The 23,635-nt window shown below is 36.0% G+C and overlaps 1 protein-coding gene across 6 annotated transcripts in view; it reads left to right on the top strand.

Annotated features, from left to right (window-relative positions):
• CNTNAP2 (contactin associated protein 2) overlaps nucleotides 1-23,635 on the top strand; it is a 2,042,838-nt gene that overhangs the window by 850,211 nt on the left and 1,168,992 nt on the right. For all 6 annotated transcript variants that reach the window (XR_014816181.1, XR_014816180.1, XM_084977536.1 and 3 more), the window contains one exon: nucleotides 2,224-2,371. Coding sequence is in view for 4 of the 6 variants with exons in the window: in XM_084977536.1 (XP_084833662.1) it covers nucleotides 2,224-2,371 (148 nt within the window). In the remaining 2 variants the exon portion in view is untranslated. The remainder of the gene's footprint in view (nucleotides 1-2,223; nucleotides 2,372-23,635) is intronic.

The following is a 23,635-nucleotide window of genomic DNA, read 5'->3' as shown; positions in this document are numbered from 1 at the left end:
AATTATGAGACACCAGCTGGTATCCACAGAAAATTACTCGACCTGTGAAAAAACCCATACAAAAGGGTGTCAGAAATGAGCATTGAGAGTAGAGGAAAAACACAGAAGAGTATTTTTCTTTTTCCAGGCCTCATAAGACTATAAATGTCTCAAACAGGCTTCAAGGAAATTACCTGCTGTCAAATATGTCAGAAATAGGGTTCCAAGAAAGTTACTTGCTGTCTTTATTGTTTTTAATATTCATATGCTATGTAACACAATGTTAAGCATTCAGTTGATACTTAAAATTGTTTGGTGGCTTTTGTTGAATATTATTTAAGAAAACATTTTAGATGAACCTATTTGCAATCAAGGATTTAATCTGAGTCAGGAATACTCATTGCTTTTGACACCAGAACAGACCATAGTGATATTAAAACACAGCCATGGTTTAATAAAAGATTTGTGGTTTCTTTGTAAAATTCAAAGCTGGCCAGAAAAATCCCTAAAAAGAAAAAAAAATCCTTTTTTTAAAAAAACTATTTTCCTTGCTCAAAGGTTGTCAGCAAAATGCAGAGGATGTTTATTTAAGTGTTAAAATTTAAGACCTAAAAGTGAAATGGTTTCGTTCAGTGGAAGATTGAAGAAGGTGTGGCTATTTTGAAAAGGCAGTGGTTGTCTGCAGCTTCCACAGAACTAAGAAGAACACAACAGGAATCATTACTGAAGAGCATCCTAGTATCCAAAGCATGTTTTTGTACATGTTATAGACTATTACCAATTACTACTGCGGCCATCTATAAAATAGCTTAAATCTTGAGGAAATATTTCAATATGCTTCCTATATTACTAGATCTGAGATTACACATTTTGTATTTTGGAGGCCAGGTGTATGGCTGGAAAGTGAGGGCTAAATATCCAACCTTATTCCACAAATTTATCTTTAGAGATATTTCTGTGCAGTTGACCCAGAGCCTTCCATTACACAGCTACTGTGTACTTTTTATTAAAAGCACCTCTTTACTTGCTTCTTATTAATTCTGTGTCTTTTAAAGATTGTGATCAAAGAGAAGTTTTAAAAAGATAAACCTGATTTTATATAGAAGCAAATTCAAAACCTCAGGTCAAGGATACAACAGTTTAACAGTGTAACTTAGGCTGGATCCTTTTGTGACTAAAAAAAGTTCAGTGCTTTTTAAAAATATTTCTGTTTCAATGTTTGAGAGATTATTTAAACAAATACAAAAGAGGTTCTCATGGGGACTGTAGCTTTCCAAAAACCTAAGTTATCCAGGATAGGGGCAGGTAGATGGAGTATGTGAAATTAAAGTAGCCCCTCTTTAAAATGGCACACATTTATATATTTCTCATATAAGTGACGTGTATTTTCTAAAATATGACAGTCTCTTGCTTCACGTATTCCTCAAATTATAATTTTATGCTATTTCCCCCATTATTAGATTGTTATTATTAGATTTTCCTGAGCGTAACATCTATGGTTTTCCCTATCCTTGTGTCTCCCCTATGATCTTGCTTTACACTAATTATGCAGTAGATGTTTTATAAATGTTTGCTACTGAATGATACCTATGCCCAAAGAAAATCCATTTGTTCTCTGCTGAAAAAGTATGGACAACATGAACTTTCAACATAAAAAAGATTCATGGAAAATAACTCGACAGAATATTCTGTAAATAAGAAAAATGAAATAAACATGTTTCAGATCCACTCATATACATCCGTGCTAATAAAAGGTAGAAAACTCTGGCCTCTGCACAGTATATTCAGTTGTTCTTTTTACAGAACTGATGTTGAAAAAAAAATTTTTGGTTTCTAATGATGGCATGGGGAGATAATGTGGAGAAGATTTTTTAAAAGCAAGAAATATGCTAATATTCAATGAAAAATTTATTGTGTGATTTATATGTGAAATAATAGAACTCACAATTTAAATGTTTACTGGGTACTAGTGGGTGCCAGAGTGGTTCATTTTTTTAAATATATGTGTGCATTTCCACATAGGAAGGGACCCATGGAAGCTTTGGCTTAGTTGCCATTTAAAACTGAACATGTTTGCAAATAAAGAAAATGTACAACCTTTTTTTTTTTTTCAAATTGTTTATGGCTTAGAGACTATAAAAATCCTTCCATTGGATGAGAAAATTTATTTGAGCACATAGAGAACATGATTGTTTCTACAGCATTTTTTTGGTCCTAATTTTTGAATCCCGTTTCTTTTTGCAGGCATTTCCTGGGAACATTAACTCGGATAGCGTGGTCCGGCATGATTTACAGCATCCGGTGATTGCCCGCCACGTGCGTATTGTGCCTCTGGATTGGAACGGAGAAGGTCGCATTGGGCTCAGAGTGGAGGTCTATGGCTGCTCTTACTGTGAGTATCATATGGCCAAAAATTGTGGTGGATTTCATCATCTTTATTTAATTCGTAGTTTCATTATTATTTTGAATTATTTAATGTTAGCTGCTTTCTCTGACAGTAAATTGCCATGCTTCTTTATATCAGTAACATAGAAGGCTGTTTGTATGTTATAAATGTGTGTTTACGTTTTTACACCAACACACAAAGAAGAATATTTTAATTCCTAAGGATTTGGGAAATAGTTTTTGCTCAATAGACTAAAGCAGCGAAGCTTATTAATTAAATTGCTTCAAGTCCTGTGAAATATTTGAAAAATAGAAGCCCCATCTTGTTATCCATCTTTTTGACTCTTTGTGATGGGTTTTGCAAACATTTCTTGAACTTCCTTCTGGTTTTCTTCAGTTATACCTTTTGCTATTTTAAAGCCAACCACAAGTTTTAATGTCAATTATATTTTATATGCCTGTAGGTTTTATTTGTTCCTTTTAAAAATGCACTTGGTTACCTTAAAAAGTTTCTTTTCCTTTACTCATTATGTTTTAGATTACCCTTTTTTATTAACTGGTGATTCCAGTATATGGATTTTTAGGGATTTTAATTCCCTATCTGCTGTTTCTGCTCAGTTTTGCTAGTGGTACTTGGTACTTGCTTTCTGCTGTTCTCCTCCTGTTAATTCTTTCCTTTCTTCCAGCTTCTTTGTAGCCTCATCTGTTTGTCCTTCTTATTCTTATCTTTATGCTTATCCATCTTATTGACTGTGACCTCACTTTCTTCAAAACTTTATCTGTGGAACTTCTTTCAGGCCAAGGTTGATGGTGGCTTCTTCTAGAAAAAACAATTGATTTTATTTATTACTTCAGTGAAGGTAGTGCTAACACAGAGCTACTTTAGAGCTTACTTGAGGATTTTTAAGTCCACTAGAGAGTACACATTCAGTCTGTAAACACGTGATGTATAAACACTGGATTTGGAGAATGAATTCCCTAGTAAAATTCCCTTCCTCCCAGGAAGTTTTTCTTCCTGCTCTGATTGACTGGAGAAGGGGGGATGCTGGATACAGACAGGACAGGGAATTAGGATGTCAGCTTCATGCAAGGAGTTTCCACTTTGACTCTGTCCTACCCTTTATAAACACCCATAGAAACAAAAGATTATAATCAGAAAATGCAAATGTCCTATTGAGGAGAGCTTTAAAAAATTAACCACACATTTGGTAGTTTTTAATAAAAATATATAAATTTTCCCTCTGTATGAATTTAGTAGCCAAAATGATGACCAAATCATATTTCTTAATGAGTGACATTATTACATGAAAACTGGGCTGGTTACTAAAAAAGGGCCAAGGGCATCATTTAATAAATTCTACAGATGTTTATTTTATTGGATCATCACTTCATTATAGCAAACACAATGAGTAGAGAGATTTAGCTCTTCAGGAGAATGTAGATCTTCAGGAAGAAGATTGAACTTTTCAGGAGAAGCCTAAAATTACCCCCAGCACAATGTGGGTCCTTTCTACTGTGTAGTCTGGGCATTGATGGGCATAGAACCCTGTGTCTGCGCATATTCTTGCTGTCAGCATCATGATGAAAAGGCCAAAACAATATGTAATATTTTATCTGTATGGCATATTTTCTTTAGAGCATGCCCAGTTTTCAGTAAGTGAAAAATAAATAATATTCTCCATGGAAACCATGATGTGCATAGTTTATTTTTTCAATAATCACTTACTGAGTAATTTTCATGGGTCATGAAATATACTAAGTGTTAGTAATACCACAGTGAATAAGAAAAACACGGTATAAGGGACAAAGTAGAGCAATTAATCTAGTAGTCGGTATTTATTAGGATACAAATAATGAAGGTTAAAATTTGCCCAAAGGCGTACAACCTGTGTGATAGAACAGAGCTGAATGGGACACCTGACATCCTAGTGGTACAGCCAGAGCTCGATGCCACTGTTGTTTTTCTGATCCTTAATTCTGACAAAGTATACCCCGTGTGACCTTCACCAGGTTGAAAAATGAATTATATTGACACCACAGAAGCACCCATAAAGCTCCATCCTGGTTACTATTACTTCTTAAAAGTCAAAAAGTTCACCTGATTTTTTTACCCCTAAAGATTAGGTTTTTAAAATTTTTTTAAAATCTCATAGAAGTAAAATTATAAAATATGCATTTTTACCCTCTAACTTCGTTCATTCAAAATCATATTTCTGAAAATTGACCATATTGTTATTGGAAGTATTTGTTTATGTTCATTAATAATATTATCCTATTGTATGATAATTCTACAGTTATGTTTTCATTTCATGTTGATGAACATTTAAATTGCTTCTAGTTTGGGGCTATTTCAGTAGAATTTCTATGCACATTTCTCATGTTTGTAGACCTTGGAAGGGGTAATGCAAAGTTAGGATATGTATATGAATGTTTAACTTTTTGAATAATAACAAAAATTTTCCCAAAGTGGTCCTATCAATTTAGACTCTTAAAACCAATGTACTAGAGCTCCTAGTTGCTCCATGAATTCAGACATTTGGAAATCATTTGAAAGTTTTAGCCACTTTAGTACATGTTCATTACATCTTTTTAGTTTTGGTGAATATTTTCCTGATTTTTAAAGAGATTATTCTTACCAGTAATTTTTTTTTCCATTTTTTAATTGGAATCAATTGTTATTTCCCCAATAAATTTTTTCTGCTGTACAGCATGTATACCTTCTGTACACATACATGTACACATTCTTTTTTCTCACATTACCATGCTCCATCATAAGTGACCAGACATGGTTCCCAGCACTACACAGCAGGGTCTCATTGCTAATCCATTCCAAAGGCAATAGTCTGCATCTCTTGGCCCTAAGCTCCCAATCCATCCCACTCCCCCCCCCCTCCCCCTTGGCAACCAGTAATTTTTATACCTTCTTTTTTGAAGGGTTTATTCAAGATTCTTGCCCATATTTCTACTGGGTTGTCTTTTATTTATCTGTTTATTTTTTTTCCTAAACGTTTTGAGTAGTCTTTATAGCCAACCATGCCTTTTTTTTTCTTCATTCTCATTATGATATCTAGAAATTCAGCTTATATTTTAGATGGCTTTCTTTAAAAATAACCATTTTAAAACCATCACTGTCAATGAAGTTACTTTAGAATCCACGGTAAAGGGCAAAAAGCAGCTTGCCAAAAGGGACATAGTCCATTGACTCAGGATATGACAACATGTTCTATAATTGTTTTGAGTGGCTTTGTAAAATGTTGAGTTAGTATTTTCATGAGCTTTTCCATCAAGCCTGGGCCTTGACAATCACAAGACAAGAAGGAAAAATACCTAAAGCTAAATAGGAAGATAGACTTGTGTAGTGCATAAGCCTCTCTGGGCAGGGTGGAGGGTGGGAGGAGGGACCCTACACTTTGAAAACTTCATTAACATTTATATCAATAGATGCTAGTGTAGTCAATGAGAAACTGGCAACATAAAGTTAAGATAGGAATTGAATAATAGCCGCCAGAAATATCAGGTCCTGATTCCTAGAAGCTGTAAACATTACTTCAGAAGGCGAGGTATTTGCAGATGTGATTAATGACTGTGCTTCAGGAAAATTATCCTGCATATCCAGGTTGGCTCAAAGCGTAGTCACATGTATCCTTATAAAAGGTGGGCGGGAGGTTTCACAGACAGAAAGGAGGGAGGCAAGTTGACCACAGAAGCAGAGAGATGACTCTGGAGTGATGAAGCTATAAGCCAAGGACTGTGAGTCGACAACAGAAACTGAAAGACAAATAGGCTCTTCCCTAAAGCCTCCAGAGGGATTTTGCCCCAGCTGACCCATTGGTTTCAACCCAGTGAAACTGATTTGGGACTCCTGGCTTCCAAAACCATGAGAAAATGGATCTTTTGTTTTTTAAGCCACCAAGTTTATGGTAAGTTGTTATGGTAGCAACAGGAAACAAATAGAAGCATCAATATTATTTTACCAAAAAAAAAAAAAAAAAGATGCAAAAGTAACTCTAGAGCAATGCTCTCTAATAGAACTTTGTACAAAGATGTAAATGTTCCAGAGGTGCTCCAGCCACTAGCCTTGTGTGGTTATTGAGTGCTTGAAATGTAGCTAAGACAACTGAGAACTAAAGTTTAACTTTTATTTAATTCTAATTCATTTCAATTTGAATTTAAGTAGCATGACTACTAGTTAGCTCATGGGATGGTATACGCATTATAAGAAGCAAAACATCTTATTTTTCTCACCTGTCCTTTTATAATCTGAATAACCTATAACATTCATTTTTAACATGGCAGTCTCTAAAGTTTTTTTTCTTTGATGAATAGTTAGTCCTCGAACCAGGCCATTTTCCTAACCAGTGTTAGGAAATCTGATTCTTTTCATGTGTCTATATATGAAGAATGCAAAAATACACCTCTGTCTTTTCCAAGAAAAAAATATATTTATAGGAAGCAAAAAGATGTGTTAAACATTTGTTATGGACAACTTTTCCAAAGTTACTATGACCAATTTAGTCATTACTCTAGTCTGGAATTAAGACTAGAGTGGGCCCTTAAAAGATGGTGGACTAGGGGAGTTCCCGATGGTTAACGAATCTGACTAGGAACCATGAGGTTGTGGGTTCGATCCCTGGCCTTGCTCAGTGGTTTAAGGATCTGGTGGTGCCATGAGCTGTGGTGTAGGTTGCAGACGTGGCTCGGATCCCGCATTGCTGCGGCTCTGGTGTAGGCTGGAGACTACAGCTCCAATTCGACCCTTAGCCTGGGAACCTCCATATGCCGTGGGAAGCAGCCTAGAAAAGGCAAACACACACACACACCCTCTTAAGATCAGCGGTCCTGTGTATTCCAGGGTCCCAGCAAGGAGAAACTATGCTTTGATCCCTTCTATGGAAAAAAATGAATTCTCTCATCTTTTTGGAAGCTCCTTAGGGGGTTTATCTGAGATCTGTCTCTATAACCTGCAGGATATAGAGTGGGGCTGTACTTCTTTTACTTCAAAATTTGTCGGAAGAACTAGAGAGTGAAAAATACCAATAAGAGCATTGCTTTTCTTGGAGAGTGTGCCTACTGTAATTCCCCTTGCATTAGTCATCTCTCTTCTGTGCAGCCCTTCCATGATCACTCTGTCATCTGAGAAATTAGGTATTTCTCCAGGTTGAAAACAAGAAGTTCACTCTGTTCCAAGTGGATGGAGAAGTTTAGTTCCAGTCCACTGCTTTTAAGCCTTTAAGGCTTTTGCAGTTTTTGTTTCCTGATTTGTCTTGATGATAATATGAATTCCAATTTTAATGAATTTAGACTCATTTTAAATTATTCTGCTCCCTCTACATTTGGTTTTCCCTGAAGTTTAGTTGAAACAAGGCATGCTGTTATTTTTTCAACTTAATGATATTCCCTGTGTCTTTTGAGACAGTAAGCTTTCCCCCAAATCATGGATGCTCATCTTCTTACTCTATACCAAAGGGACCACATGAAGCAGAAGGGAGACGTCTCAGCCTAATAACTCTTAAAAATCATTTAGGGCTGAAATGCTCAAACATTCATCTTGCAAAAGCCCAACATGGTGTATCGATTAAAGTGGTGAGCATTTTTTATAACAAATAATAAATTACCTTCTAACCATAGTCTTCATGAGTGTAAGGTCAGCACCTTGGTAAGCAAGGATACACACAACCAAAGTAATTTTTATATATGCTTTCAATTTGGATGAATAATTCATAAAGCCTATATGTGTTGCCCAGTGCAAATCTTGGTGGAAAAAATCTTGCAGGGAACACATATACCAACTACAGATGGAAGGAGAATGATGATGTTTTGCCCTTCTCCAACTGTGCTGATAAGAATATTATCTTTAGGGACCAGAGACTAACTCCCAGGCTACCTTGGCAAGAGATACTGTGCTGTGTCTGTGTATCAGGTTCCTAGGGCTACTGTAACAAAATACCACAGATTGTGTGGCTTAAGACCACAGAAGTTTATTCTCATTCTGAAGAGCATACATCTGAAACGAAGATGTTAACAGAATTGGTTCCTTTCAAAGCTCAGAGAGAGGACCTGCCCCATGTCTCTCCTCTAGCTTATTGTGGTTGCCAGCAATTCTTGGTGTTCCCTGAGGTGTCACTGTATCATTCCCTTCCAATGCCTACTCTGCCTCCACATGGCCTTCTTCCCTCTGTGTGTCTGTGTCTCTGTATCTTTACATGGCCATCTTATAAGGACACCAATCACTGGGTTTATGAGCCATCCTGATCCAATACGACCTCATCTTAAAGGAACTAATGACATCTGTGAAGACCCTATTTCCAAATAAGACCACATTTTGAGTTTCTGGATACTTGTAAAATGGGGGAAACATTCAACCCAGTGCAGTATTTGTTCATTAAAATTGGTAAGAATGTCCATTTAGATCAGTTTAACTGAGCAGAGAATTAAGAAATACTTCTGAAAGGCAACTCATGTTTTCCTGTTTGCATTAGGGGTTTCACTTTGTGTAATACTTGTATTATTGCATTTTGTATTCATATCACACACACATATATGAAGTAAAAGATTTTTGTGGGATCAGTATATTGTGACACAGATTCATTAATCCCATTAGCATTTATTGAATTCTGTTTGTAAAGTATTTTGCTGATTTAAAATCTAAAATGCAAATCATATCATATCACACCTGTGCTTAAAACATTTTATGATGCTACATTGCCTATAAAGTCTAAGTTGTTAGCTTGAAATATAGTTCCCTTCCTGTTACCTCTACCATCTTACATGCCATTGTTTCCATGCTATACCTTGTGCTCCACTAATACAAACTATTCCTATTTCCAGATACATAACCTCCGTCTCTAACTTGCATTCATCCCAGATAGCCTCCCCAACTGCCCTGTCCTCTCCATCATTTTTCACCTGACCCATTGGTCTTTTTTTTCTAAGATCCAATAGAGATGCAATTTCTACTTTGAAGACTTAGTTGAATTCCTAGAATGGACCGCATCTTTTTTATTATTATTATTTCTTTACTGTTGCTATGCTATGTAAATATTTCTAGTAGAATATTTATCGAAACTTTCCAAAATATAGTGGACTGTAAGATATTGGTGGATCAGAGAGCAGACTTAAGTTATCTACTTTGTCATTGGCATTCCACTAATTAGCAGACTGTCTGCACACAATGTTTGCTGAACTGAACTAATGTCAGAAGGTAAATGATACCTCATTTATTTCCTCAATGAAAACTTACTACTTTTGAATGTTTTATGGATGCTTTCATTGGTCGAACAGTGTATGATTCTGTTTTACATCATATTGAATGTTGAAAAAATTGTTGAACCGAATATATTAATAGATGTACCAAAAGGGCCATATTTTAAAAACTCAGTATTTCTTCTAGATCTTGTCTTGTTTCTATTTAATACTATCTTAAACCGCAATTTCATGAGGCCATTTCCTAGATAACATGCATAAATTTCTTAGCATCAGCGCAAAAATAACCATACTCATTAATTAATTTGAACTTTATATCCAGATTAAGGTGAAAATAAAAGTAAATCAATTTAAAAATAGATGTAATCGCTATCAAAGCCAAGTTACACATGGTAAAGAGATTATTTAAATTGTCATGCTAGTATATTATGTATGCAAGGATATGCTGTGATCTTAAGTTTGCATGCAATTAGGAAAAAATAAACAAGTTTGCTATCACTATAAATGATCTTGTTATTAAGAGAAGTGAAACTTTGATTCAAGCACATATAGTATTCTTCAGTTCTTTAAAAAGTAGATTGTATTTCAAACCAGAGTTGGAACACTTTGTAATAGACCATTTCTATATATCTAATTGTGGCTTGCCTTGGTGGGGATAATGCAGCAGTTGATCCTTGCTGTAGCAGTTGGATATTCTAGAGATGGTGAAAATATCCTGGATCATTTGCGTCCTGGTCTTTTCTAACAATATAAATTTAAAAGTATAGATACTAATAGATGGTAAGTTATTATCATTTTATGGAATAGAGTGTCAGATACTCAGTGGGTCTCATTCCTGGCTTGACATTTGAGGGTGACATTTGCATTGAAAGGAAATTTAGGATATGAAAAACAAAGAACTGCATTCTCATTTTTCATGTCTATGGAGATGCTTAGTATCAGCAGTTAATTTTTTTCCAGTATAAATTATTTACTTGGAAAATAGTTACTACTGAGTCTATTCAGTGAGAAAACATGGCAAATGTTACATTCTACTTAGGTACAAGACTGTCAAAATCGACAGCTAGTTCATATGTTGGAGAAATATTTAATAAGTCAGTGATTGAGAATTAGATTTACATTGTATTGCTTACTACAAAAATCTAACTTTAAATTTACCCTCAAGAATTTTCAAATTTCACATATAAAATGAACAATGTTGAATTAAAGCACACTAAAATTATTAGTACCGAATAACGTGTATTCAGACTCATGTTTGCAGCTCTGAATTAGGAGTAATGATATATTTCTGAGGAATAAGAGGATATATATTTTTATTGTAAATTTGTCTAAAATTATTTTCCGAGAAAATTAAACATATTAAAGCACAACATTTTATGATAATTGGCTGAAGATGAGAATAAGCTAATGGAAAAATAACCATGCTTCAGCGTGGTTTACAAATAAGGAGTTTTGATGAAAACAAAGAGCTGTATGTGTACTCCACAGTAACTTTAAAAAGTTCCCAAGAGACCTCCCAGCCCAATGCCTTATTTTACTAATGAGGAAACCAGAACCCACAGGTTTATGTGACTTGCATAAGCGAGTTAATTGCAGGCCTAGGAATCTTGCATAACAGTCCAGAGCATCGCTTCCTGTCTGACATTTGATACCTCTCTCCCCTAATTAATTATTCTTTTCTTCTTCTCTACCCACAAGGACTTTTTATAATCATAGTGATGGCCTATAGAAAAAATTACTTTAGATTCTAATGGCTTTAAATTTTGTCTCACAGTTTTCACCGTAAGAACCTATAGAAGCAGATCTTTAACAAGAAAAAATCCATAACAGTATTGTACATCCCAGGTGTCCAGTATGAAAATGTAAATAACTGAGCCTCAAAGTATACTCATTTAAAGACAGTTTGCAAACAACACAACTCAAGCTTTCTTTGAATTTTGATGCAGAAAGTTTATCATTCAAAATATCAGTGTATTTTCTCAGGAAATCTTAACTCCTAAGATATTTTAACTTTTTTTACACATCTGTTAATCCTTATATATGTTAGGTAATTACAAAGATTATTAAAAGTCAAAGTTATATAGTCTATTAATATGTCACTTAAAATCCTTCTTTAATGTGAGGAAAGAAGTAAGATTTAAAATGCTGAAAATATATACTAAGGGATTTTTTTATTAGCTTTTTTTCTTGAGTTGTTAGTCTTCATTATCACCTATTTAAATAAGTTAAGCTAAGGAGAGAAGAGCAAATATTTAATATGGCAGCTATCATCCTCATGAATTAAAAGTAACAATATAATAAAATAATCATTTAGTAAGCTGACCATTAAATTTCCAACAATCCAGGTTACTTGGATATTTCACTTAAAAATTAGAAATCAGTCATTTCAAAACATTTGATGGTTTTATTCCTATTAGAATCACTATTTCTATTAGTGTAAGATCCTTTATACCTATGTGAATTATCACAGTTTTCTTTTTTAATTAAATTTTAATGGAATATAGCTGACTTACCATGTTGTGTTAATTTCATGTGTACAGCCAAGTATATTAGTTATACATATGTCTATTCTTTTTCCGATTCTTTCCCTATATATGTTATTACACAGTATTGAGATTTCCCTGTGCTATACAGTAGGTCCTTGTTATCTATTTTATATGTAGTAGTGTATATGTGTAAATCCCAAACTCCTGATTTATCCCTACCCCTACATTTACCCTTTGATGAGTTGGTTTTCTAGATGTTTGAGTCTGTTTCTGTTTTGTGAATAAAAGTTTTTAAAAATAATTTTATTAGATTCCACATATAAGTTACATCATATGATATTTGCCTTTCTCTGTCAACTTCATTTAGTATGGTAATCTCTATATCCATCCATATTGCTGCAAATGGCATTATTTCATTCTTTTTTATGGCTGAGAAATATTAAATTATACATATGTACCCCATCTTCTTTATCTGTCAGTGGACGTTTAGGCTGCTTCCATGTCTTGGCTATTGTGAATAGTGCTGCTGTGAACATTGTGGTGCATGTATCTTTTTGAATTGTAGTTTTCTCCAGATAGATGCCTAAGAGTGGAATTGGTGTATCATATGGTAGTTCTATATTTAGATTTTTAAGGACCCTCCATAATGTTCTCCATAGTGGTTGCACCAATTTTTTAAAATTTTTATGTATTTATTTGTCTTTTGTCTTTTTTAGAGCCACACACACAGCATATGGAGGTTCTGAGGCTAGGGGTCCAATCGGAGCTACAGCTGCCAGCCTACGCCACAGCCACAGTAATGCCAGATCCCAGCCACATCTGCGACCTACACCACAGCTCATGGCAACGCTGAATCCTTAACTCCCTGAGTGAGGCCAAGGATCGAACCTGCAACCTCATGGTTCCTAGTCGGATTCTTTTCCGCTGTGCCACGACAGGAACTCCGGTTGCACCAATCACATTCCCACCAACAGTGTAGGATTGCTCTTTTTTCTCTACACCCTCCCCAGCATTTATTGATTTTAGACTTTTTGATGATGGACATTGTGACTGGTGTGAGGTGATACCTCATTATTCTTTTGATTCACATTTCTCCAATAATTAGTGCTGTTGAGCATCTTTTCATGTGATTTTGGCCATTTGTCCGTCTTCTTTGGAGAAATGCCTGTTTAGATCTTCTGACCCTTTTTTTAATTGCCTTGTTTGTTTTCTGATATAAAGCTGTATGAGATAGTAATATATTTTGGAGATTGCTCCCTTGTCCTTTGTTCCATTTGCAAAGATTTTCTCCTATTCTGTGAGTTGTCTTTTTGTTTTATTATGACTTCATTTGGTGTGCAAAAGCTTTCAAGTTTAATTAGGTCCAATTTGTTTATTTTTGTTTTTTTTTCATTACTCTACAATCAAAAAATATATATTGCTGCAATTTATGTCAAGATTGTTTTATCCATGTTTTCCTCTAAGAGTTTTATAGTATCTGGCCTTATGTTTAGGTCTTTAATCCATTTTGAGTTTATTTTTGTGTATGACGTAAGAAAATGTTTTAATTTCATTCTTTTACATGTAGCTGACTAGTTTTCCTAGCAGCCTTATTGAAGAGACTTATTGAAGAGACAAACTTAGACTTGAGAATTATCAATTTTTTTATACTCCTCTCTGGATAGAGCATATATGTAATATTTTCTTATGCTCCAGTGTCATATTAATATTTTCAGCCATTTATGCTTGTTTTGGTGGGCTTGGAGGAGTTAAAAACACTGTCTTACGTTCCGTTCTACTCCCAGTTACTGGGAGAATGATCTTAAAGAAGAAAAAAAGTAGTTGACCTAGACTAGTCTCTTCAAAAATTTCAATTACTTGGGAGTTCCTGTTGTGGCTCAGCCATAATGAATCTGACCACTATCCATGAGGACGCAGGCTCAATCCCTGGCCTCGCTCAGTGGGTTAAGGATCTGGCATTGCCATGAGCTGTGGTGAAGGTCACAGATGAGGCCCAGATCCTGCATTGCTGTGGCTGTGGCATAAGCCAGCAGCTACAGCTCCAATTTGACCTCTAGCCTGGGAACTTCCATATGCTGCAGATGCGGCTCTAAAAAAACAAAACAAAACAAAATGTCAATTACTGAACCCACAAGCACCCCCAAATAATTATCTTTTTCATAAGGAAAATTGTTATCTATAGAATCTTTTGAGCAAGATATCTCTGTTCTAGGTTGCTGTAGCTTCTATGGAATTTATGTTCAGAGCTCCCTGGAAAATAGCTCATAAGACTACACTTACTGAGGTGTTGACTGGAGATATTTCTTAACCTAGACACTCAGAAATAAGGGGGAACTATGCCTGATCCCTGAGAAAAAGGAGTTTTAACTAGGGGACCTTACCCATGGGAGCAGGATGTGAAGGGAACTTGGCGATGGGTTATTTAAGACCCTCCTGGTTTTTCTTAGATGTCAAGATACACATAATGTTAGGCCCTAATTTTAGGCTTTATATCAAAGTCTCTTGATAGCTTATTTCCTGAAATTATTGAATAAGACTTCTTTGTGTGTTATTTAACCATCTGATCCATGTATCATCACATGGATTGTAGTAATTACTAGCCTCGGTCAAATCAACAACATGCAAAACCTCATGCAACATTTCTGCTTCTCTGCAATCAGCCTGCTGTTTATCAGGCTGTTTATAGTTAGTGGCTGTACTACTTTAAACTTGTTCTATCAGCCATACGCATGTTATACAAAATGAATCTAGAAAATAGGCAAGCATCTCCTTACACTTACTTTGAAATGTAAATGTTTTAATATTTGGGAGGGGAATCTTCTGTCCTATGGCATTGTGCTTAGGTAGAAAAGATCATTCTTTCATTCTTTCCCTCAAATCATTTTACAAGGTTTTCCTGTGTTGCAAAGGATGAGGTAAATATATGACTGGACTCACTCTCGTAATTGTTTGAGCACCATTGGTTCAGTGGCCTCTCTGATTAACCTCTGCTCTAAATGTGATGTATTATGTCCATCAATTACAAGGATGCTTTTAGTAGACCCCAAATCAAGTCTATTTACTAATGCTAGAGTCAGCAATCAAAAAGCAAGTTCTGTGATTAGTACAATGAAAGCCATTGAAATGTCCAGAAGCATATTTGAGGGGTAGAGCAGAACCAAGGGGTTTCATTCATTCTCCAGGTAAATTTTTTCAACAATGTTTATGGTAAAACATGACAGAAATGCATTTGTAACTGTGCTGCAATAGAAGTCCTCTGAATTCAAGATCATAAGATGACTAGAGAAAGCATTGTGGCCCTTCCTTCATCAACCAATGATGTAGACTCATTCTGGGCTTGGCCTCAAACTACTCAGCATGGTGGTAGAATTTCCGTCTCTCACATGACCTTCCATAGTCGATCTAAATCACCCCCTTGCCTGCTTTATGCTTTTACAATTCGTGGCACATTATCCTTTATGATAAGCAATATAGTACAATGAAAGGAGACAGCTCTTTGTGTTTAAATCTAAAGTAAAATTGATGTTTATTTAATGAGCAATTTGTGATGGTTGCTTAAGCTTTCCAAATCCCTTCTTCTGCCACCTCAAAATGTGATTAATCATGCTTACTCCATAGATTTGTCATAGGGATTAAATGAGATAATAAATGTAAAGGGCTTAACCCAAGAGCTGGTTTAAGGTAAGTACTCATAAATATTAGCTGCTATTATTATTGCTATTGTTCACATTTCCTCACTATCTTTAGTAGCGTATATGATCCATTGGTAGCTGTTCATTTGTTTCTCATATTCTCAACTTTGAGGTGAGTTTTATTATCCAGCATCTGTTTTTATCTTCATAAGGAATCATGCCTTAAACATTAATTAAGCATCAAAAATGAAGTCTCAATGTGCATACAGAATAATAATTTTTTTGTAACAGGAGCTGCCTTCACATAAAAATATAATTTCCATTATTTAGAGAAGAGGGTCTCTGAAATGATCGACATTAAAAGCAGAAGTCCTGGTGCCGAAAAGAGTTTAGAGGTGGCAGGCATCTTGGGTAGGACCTTGTCCAGCCCCTAAGTTTGAAGATTCTGAGTTCCCTGAAGAAGATAAATTGGCTGTTCCTGAGACCACCCTATAAGGGACTAGAGGCAGAACCTACTGGATCTTGTTTTTGTACTTACTCCAATCTCTCTTACTGTATTATAGCAAAGGTAACATATGTATGTATTCATTTCTGTTAGAATTCAAGCAGTACGTGGCTGTTGGGCTTGAACATTCTTCTTTGCCAGTAATATATTCTATTGAAATACCATTGTGAGGAGTCCCTATTTGATCTATCAAATACATAGAAAGCTTGTGGGAAATAATTCATTGCTCAGCAATTTACATTGAAGGGTAATTATACAACCACAAGTATGGGATGCAGTTGGCCTCCTTTATGTATATGGGGATTTTATTGACATTTAGTTAAGGATAAGGAGTCAATACAAATCGCAGATTTTCTGAAAAAGGAAAAGGACTGTTGGAAGCCTAGTGGAACTGTGAAAGGGGTATAGTGAGCCCAGTGAATTAGAGAAGATTCATGCTTCAGCTGACTTTAAAAAGAATGAATTAAATCTCATTGGGGGATCAGGAAAGGAAGGCAAAAAAAAAAAATCTAATAGTTAACATTTAGGTGGCCAGGAGGAATTAAAACCATGCATATCTGAAAATACCTTAAGTTCAGTAAATCAATATCATCAAATTCACTAGGAGAACTACTCTTATCAAATCACAATTTCTCAAAATATTTTCATGATCATTTTGACCTAATAGAGGCAGATGTGTAAGTTGACTAAAAATTACAGTAACTGTTGACAACAGGAAGACACAAGGAGGGAGAAGTGAGAGTGGGAAAGAAAAAAAGAATGAAAGATTAAAATTAATGCAAAAGATATGTTTGTTCACAACACTGTTCCCACTTTTTAACAAATGTCCTTTAGTGATTCTAAATGACGCACTTTGCCTTTTGAAATGACATCATTAAAGTAGCCAAATTAAATCTCTATATTAAAATATTGGCTTAAAATGATTAAAATGACTATCAACATGCTATTTAATGAGTCATTTATGTTTTTAATTTTAGAGGGTTGTTAGTGATGGTAGGTTGAGTGAGTATTCACCAAGAATTGTTAAAATTCCAATGTCAACCTAATTGATATCAAAATTCTCATTACAAATAGTTCATAAAATTGTTCTGTTCATTATGAAAGAAGGAAACACACTCAGACATAAACACACTACACTACTCTGCAGTCCCTATTCTACCATAAAAACCTCTCCACCTTATAACAAGAGGCTATTTGTTGTTAAAAGGGTAGCATCTCAGCTGCTAAATGATGTGGAAGAATGTTGTGACTGGCGCACTGTTGTGTATAGATTTGACATTTCCCTGTGCTTTGCGTGGCATCTTCACAGAAGGTGAATGTTGCTTGGTTTCTCTTGAATGCACATTGGCCTCCTTCTTCCCCTCTCCTACCCTCTTGCCCATCTCCAGCCAACAATGCTTACAGTATATTTTTCCATAAATAGTTATAAAATATTCAATGAATCATAGAGAAGCCCCTGAAATGCCAAAGTATCTCCCAGTAAAGAGAAATGAAGAAAAAAAAAGGCTTGTAGTGGATGAAAAAATTATTCTCCCCTCTTCAACATACCTGTATCCAACAAATCCTTTCTTATAAATTGTTTAAATATTCACAGTTGACTTACTTATTTTCATCCAGGAATCAAAAATTTTATTAACTACGACTCTTTAAATCCCTCATCAACTTTGTATAATTTCCAGAACCCAGATTTCTCTAAAGTAAGCCTATGAAAGTGTTTAATCTGACCAGATGGAAAGTAAAGTACTGGACCTATGAATGTCTCTGTATTTAAGCAGATCTATCCTTCATAATTTTTCCTTCTAATTTTCTGCTTCATGCAGAAAACCTTGTAGATGAGATTGGATTTAAATGCACAAAAGGAAAGGAAACCTGCTATCACATAGAGTCTTATCCAAACCCCAGCTGCTCTCTTATTAGCTCTTAAACCATGGACAAGTCACAAATCCTTTCTAAAAGGATTTTCCATTTTGTAAGGTGAATATGAAAATGTATTTACAATATTATAAGTATTCACTCAATAATTCAGTAGAAATGGCTTATACACAATAATTTAAAGTAAATGACAACCAATTCAAACCTTTACTTAGAGGACTTTCTGTGTTCTAAGCCAAGAAAAATATTGATTGTTGTTGAGATCAAGTTGAAGACGAACTTGTGATCAACGTATGAGCCTTACAGTTCCAACTATTAAGAATTTTTGAGGAATTGTAAATCTTATATACAACTTAACATGATATTTTCCAACTCTTACTTAAACACCAGATAAGTAAAATCCAGAGTGGCTGCAATTTATTTATTTCAATCAGGTAGTCGGTGGCAGACACAGAATGAACTTGTGAGACTGTCATGTGGAAAAAAATCCCCCCTTTTATCACATCACTTTCATGTTTATTTTGCCCATTATATAATTTCATGAGACGTTAATTATGCTGTATTAGTATGTTTGCCAAATTTAGTATCAATTCCTTGAAGGCATTAACTATTTCTTACACAGCATTCTTGCCCTCAGCAAACATGAACCTTGCCCAAAGTACGTACCCATTTGTAAGCTGTTTTTTAAGGTAGAAATGATTAGGACTCTATTTCTGATTTGATGTAGCTTTTAGTAGATATTAAAGTCAGGAGTCTTCAAGAAAATTGAGATGATCAAAAACTTCATTTCTTTTTTTTTTTTTTTTTTTTTGTATATACAGATTTTCCAAATTCTAAAGCAAAATTAAGGTGGGAAAGGTAGTTTGGTAAGGGAGCATTATTCAAGTTAATTTAGAGGTCTAGTAGCAAAAACTTGACATCTGCAGCTGGAACTTGATGTACAAATACCCTAAGGCAACAAAGGTCACATTGACCTATTACTTGTGTAGAAGACAGAAAGTTCTCAGTGATCCATAACAATTCTTTAAACTGAACTTCAGATGTCGGTGGACCATGTATTTGAGCAGATCGTTGTCTATTCTAAGATATTCCACTTAGTTCCACTACCAGTACAGCTGAGAGGCTGGAAGACTTAAAATTGCATATCCATTTGCCAAAATTAGAATAAGAATAATTCAGGTAACACCTCAGGTAGCTGCCTCTCAGTTCTCATTATCATAATATGTGGACAATAGAATTCTGAAATGGCCCCAAGACCCCCGTGTCTGGTGAAAAAGACCTTTCCCCCGCCCCCAGTGGATGCTGTTCAGTGGGGAACAAGCAGTAGGACTTTCTGTGATGGGGGTAGGGGTAGGGTAAAAAAAGCAGTTGCAGGGAAAGAAATATCACAACGAAAATGGAATTAAACTCTGAGACAGCATGGGAGTTGATCAAAAGATATAAAAATTGCATCCATGTTGATAATTATAGAACCAGTACTTCAAAACTCTCAAGTTATAAAGATACAAGTTATTTGCTTATTCTCATCCTATTCTCCATAGTATTTAGAGCAGATTATATGATAGAACGCTCTGGAATGGAGAAAATATTCCATATTTGCACCATCCAGTACAGGACCTGCTGGCTACATGTAGCTATTGAGCACTTGACATGTAGCTGGTGTGACTGAAAACTGAATTTTAAATTTTATTAATTTTCACTAATTTAAGTAACCACCTGTTGGTAGCAGCAGTAATATTAGAGCAGCTCTAGAGGAATAATCTCCCCTTGCTGTTGGACTGCTGTAGGAACCTAGATCACCTTGGCTTTAATCAAGAGCTGCAATATGTCTGCATTTTCAGCATTTGTTTTATTAATGTGGACTCAATAACACATCACCTGAAAACTTCTTTCAAACCTAAAACTAAATAGACTAGTTTAGCACTATGTTCTCTGCCTATGGCAATTTCATGTGCTTTGTTTTTTAAGATTTTTTGTTGCGGAGTTCCCATTGTGGCTCAGTGGAAACGAATCTGACTAGTATTCATGAGGACGCAGGTTCGATCCCTGGCCTCACTCGGTGGGTTAAGGATCTGGCATTGCTGTGAGCTGTGGTATAGTTCACAGACACAGCTTGGATCCTGCATTGCTATGGCTGTTGCGTAGGCCAGTGGCTCCAATTCAACTCCTAGCCTGGGAACCTCCATATGCTATGGGTGCCCCCGCCAAAATAAATAAATAAATAAATAAATAAATTTTTATTAGAGTATAGTTGATTAATATTATATAAATTTCTGCTGATTAGCAAAGAAAGAAATATACATTCCCTTTCTTCTATGTGTTTGTTGTTTTTTCTTTTTTGTCTTTTGTTTTGTTATCTTTCAAGAAAATATGTTATGCCTATTTGAAACCAGAGGTAGAAATGAATTAAATGACATAGTCTCTTTTCCCATGGAAATAACCATCTTTTGAGAAAGACTAGATGTATCTGAAACAATCAAATAAAAATGGAAGCAGGTGTAAATACAGAAGCCGCAAAAGCACATGATTGTTGGGGAAAATAACATCTCCAGTGTCAGGTGATTTGGCTCTCAGTTCTTCTATATGCTGAAATATGTATGAGTATCTCCTCTCAAGGTTCATATGCCCTGAGAAGTGTCATCCTCTTAACCACACCTGTCAGTGGATCCCCTATTTTGGAGATTCTGAGATACCCAGCAGAGAGTCTAGCCCAAGGCTGGGCACTGGGGAGCTCAGGGAACTCTTTGACCAGCTGATTTGACACAGAGGTCACCCAAATGCTAGAACTGTTAGCCTTAATTTCAGCATAGCCTCCCTTGGTTCTAAGGTGGAGCTCCAGGAAATTTAAAAGGACTTTCCATTTGTCATCAAAGTGGGAGTCATATCTTGCCAAGAGGGTAGAATGTGAGGATGCAAGGGCAGAAAAGGATAATCTAGGGCCCAGTGCTTTCTTTCTCTTCTTAGAGCCAAGATTATATTCAGGGAATTTTAGCTAGTCTGTACCAGTTTCTCTTGAAGACTCTTATGTTGGGGATTCAATGGTCCAAGGAATTATGAGGGAAGAATTCTCATTTAGGAAGAATTTATATCAGAACACAATAGTATAAAACTAAGTAACAGATACCTCTGTTTCCAAAAGAAAAAAACCGAAGGAAATCTATCCCTGGCTCTGTGTGTGTGTGTGTGTGTGTGTGTGTGTGTGTGTGTGTGTCCCCGTGTGTGTCCCCTCATGCCCAGGCTCTGGGTATATGGTTCAACTCCTCTATTCTGGAGCCTTATTATATCTCCCAACATGTCTTCATCTCTGGGACTCTTGCTCTGTCTCCTCCAGCTGTTCCGTCAAAGCCACCTACCTTTCATTTTTCCGTGTAAAGCAGTTCAACCTAGGCTTCTTTTTGATGCTCTGGGGCCTAATATTTCATCTGCAAATGGCCCATCTAAGCATTTAGGTAATTTTTTGCAGTATTTTTAAATAGGAGATTTTCTTTCTAGAAGTAGTTGAGTGAGACGGTCAAGGTTATACAGCTAATGGGTAAAAAGCAGATTGCCCTGAGAAAGGGATATGAACCTTCCTGCAGCTGTGCTCAGTGGGACCAACAGCAGCACTGACCTCTGCATTATTCAAGGAGCAGGAAGTGCATCTCTCTGTTGTACCATTTATATTATGATTTAATTATCTCCCTATATTACTGCAATCTCCAAATACTTAATGAGTTCCTGATGGCAAAAAATATTTCATATCAGTTTTTGTAACCCCAGACCTCAGTATGCTGCCTGGCACCTAATTACAACAATCAGTAAATACTTGATAAGGCCATCATTCATTTAACAAACATTTGCTGGGCATATATAAGAAAGTAACACTTAAGCTGAGATCTTAAAAATAACTAAGAATGGGAAATGTGAAAAAAGGAGCATGGGTAGTTAGGGCTAAGGGAACAACATGAAATAGATGAACAAATAAGTTAATGAATGACTGAAAAATACTGCTGTATGCAATACCAGACAGGGGACTAAAATACTTTATTTTGGATCATTCTTAGAAGTTCTGTGTATTTGTATTAACAACTTTTGTTTGGTCATAATGATAGTAGTTTATTCTATAAAAAGTACTTGAACCGGCCATGTGCTAGGGGCTAGGGATATGCCCATGGAATTGTGGTAGGGAGGGAAACCAGTCTCTACCTTCACGAGGGAGAGTGACATTGAATACCTGCACAGTGGAGGTAGCATTAAGCTGTGCTCATCCTGGAAAGTGGTGGGGCTCTGAGCATAACAGATGCCATTGGAGATGTGACTTCACTGAGAAACTAAGGTAACATTTCCCTTAGGAAGTGATGGTTGAGTTGACTTTTGGAGGTGGCTGAAGAGAGAAGTCAGGATAAGGCTCTAGGTAGATAGAAGAGCATATTCAAAATCCCAGGGACAGAAAGGGAAGGCTGGTATGGCTTCAGTACAGAAATCAAAGGGTGGCTTGATATGCAATAAGGTTGGAGTGTTGGAGGAATCTCACACATGACTTGATAGGCCAGGTTACTGATTTTTTTCCTACTAGAAGCCCGAAGGGATGTCACTGAAATATCTAGGCCTATCTGTTTGGGGAAAGCCTTGTCTAACCAAATGTTAGAGCAGCAAGAGAGGACTTAAAATGTCAGTCAGCTATAGCTTTAGTCCAGGTGAGAGATGGCCATTTGGCCTGGCGTGGTGTAGCAGAGTGGGAGTATACAGAAGGATTTAAGAGACACTAGAGTGAAAAGACTACAGGACTTGGGGATGGATTGAATATGGACTTTGGTGGAAGAAGAGTACTGGAGAATGACTTTGGCATGTCTCCCTGGTCTTACCAGCTACTAGGCAAAGGCACTCATGGAAGTACTGACTGATGGGAGAGAATCTGAAGGATGTGTCATGAGTTTGATTTGTAAAATACTGAATTTGAAGTGTGTTTTCAACATCCACGGTGTGTCTGGTGAACAGCTCACCAAAAAGGACTCAGGAGCTCAGTGGCAATAGGGCTGGAGACAAATATGAGGTATAACTACAGAAAGGAAAAGTAATGGAAGCCGTATATGGATGAGATTGCCTAGGTTGTGAATATAATTTGCGAAGAGCAGAGCATCCAAAACCGATCCTTGAAAACATCAACGTCTTGTAGCTGAACAATGGAAAAACACACTGCAAGGGAGACAGAGAATGAAAGACAAGGAAGTCAGGTGCAATCCACAAAGGACTGTGACAAGAAAGCACACTGGAAAGATGGAAATGGGTGTAAACATGCATGCTGCTGAGAGACCCTTGAAGATGAGGATTAAAAAATAATTGTCCATGAAATTAAAATTGAACTTGATGGTGACCTTACCGTGTATTGTTTGTGGAAGTTATGGGGGACTGAAACCAGAGAGACATAAATTAAAGAATGTGTGAGAGTTTGGGACATTGAGTCAGAAAGCAGAGTGACATTTCCAAGTTAAACATGCATGATATAATAGAGTAAGTACCATGCAGTTAATTTGGTCCCTTAGACAATTTCGCTTTGGGAATCAAGACTGCAAATTAAATTAACCTTTTATTAT

The sequence above is a fragment of the Sus scrofa genome, chromosome 9 (assembly GCF_054392235.1).
Source record: "Sus scrofa isolate SSC_HxYL_T2T_F1_AM1 chromosome 9, Sscrofa_HxYL_maternal_Yorkshire_Landrace_v2.0, whole genome shotgun sequence".
Classification (NCBI taxonomy): Eukaryota; Metazoa; Chordata; class Mammalia; order Artiodactyla; family Suidae; genus Sus; species Sus scrofa.
The sequence above is the reverse complement of the archived record's forward strand: the minus strand, read 5'-3'. Positions and strand labels throughout refer to the sequence as shown.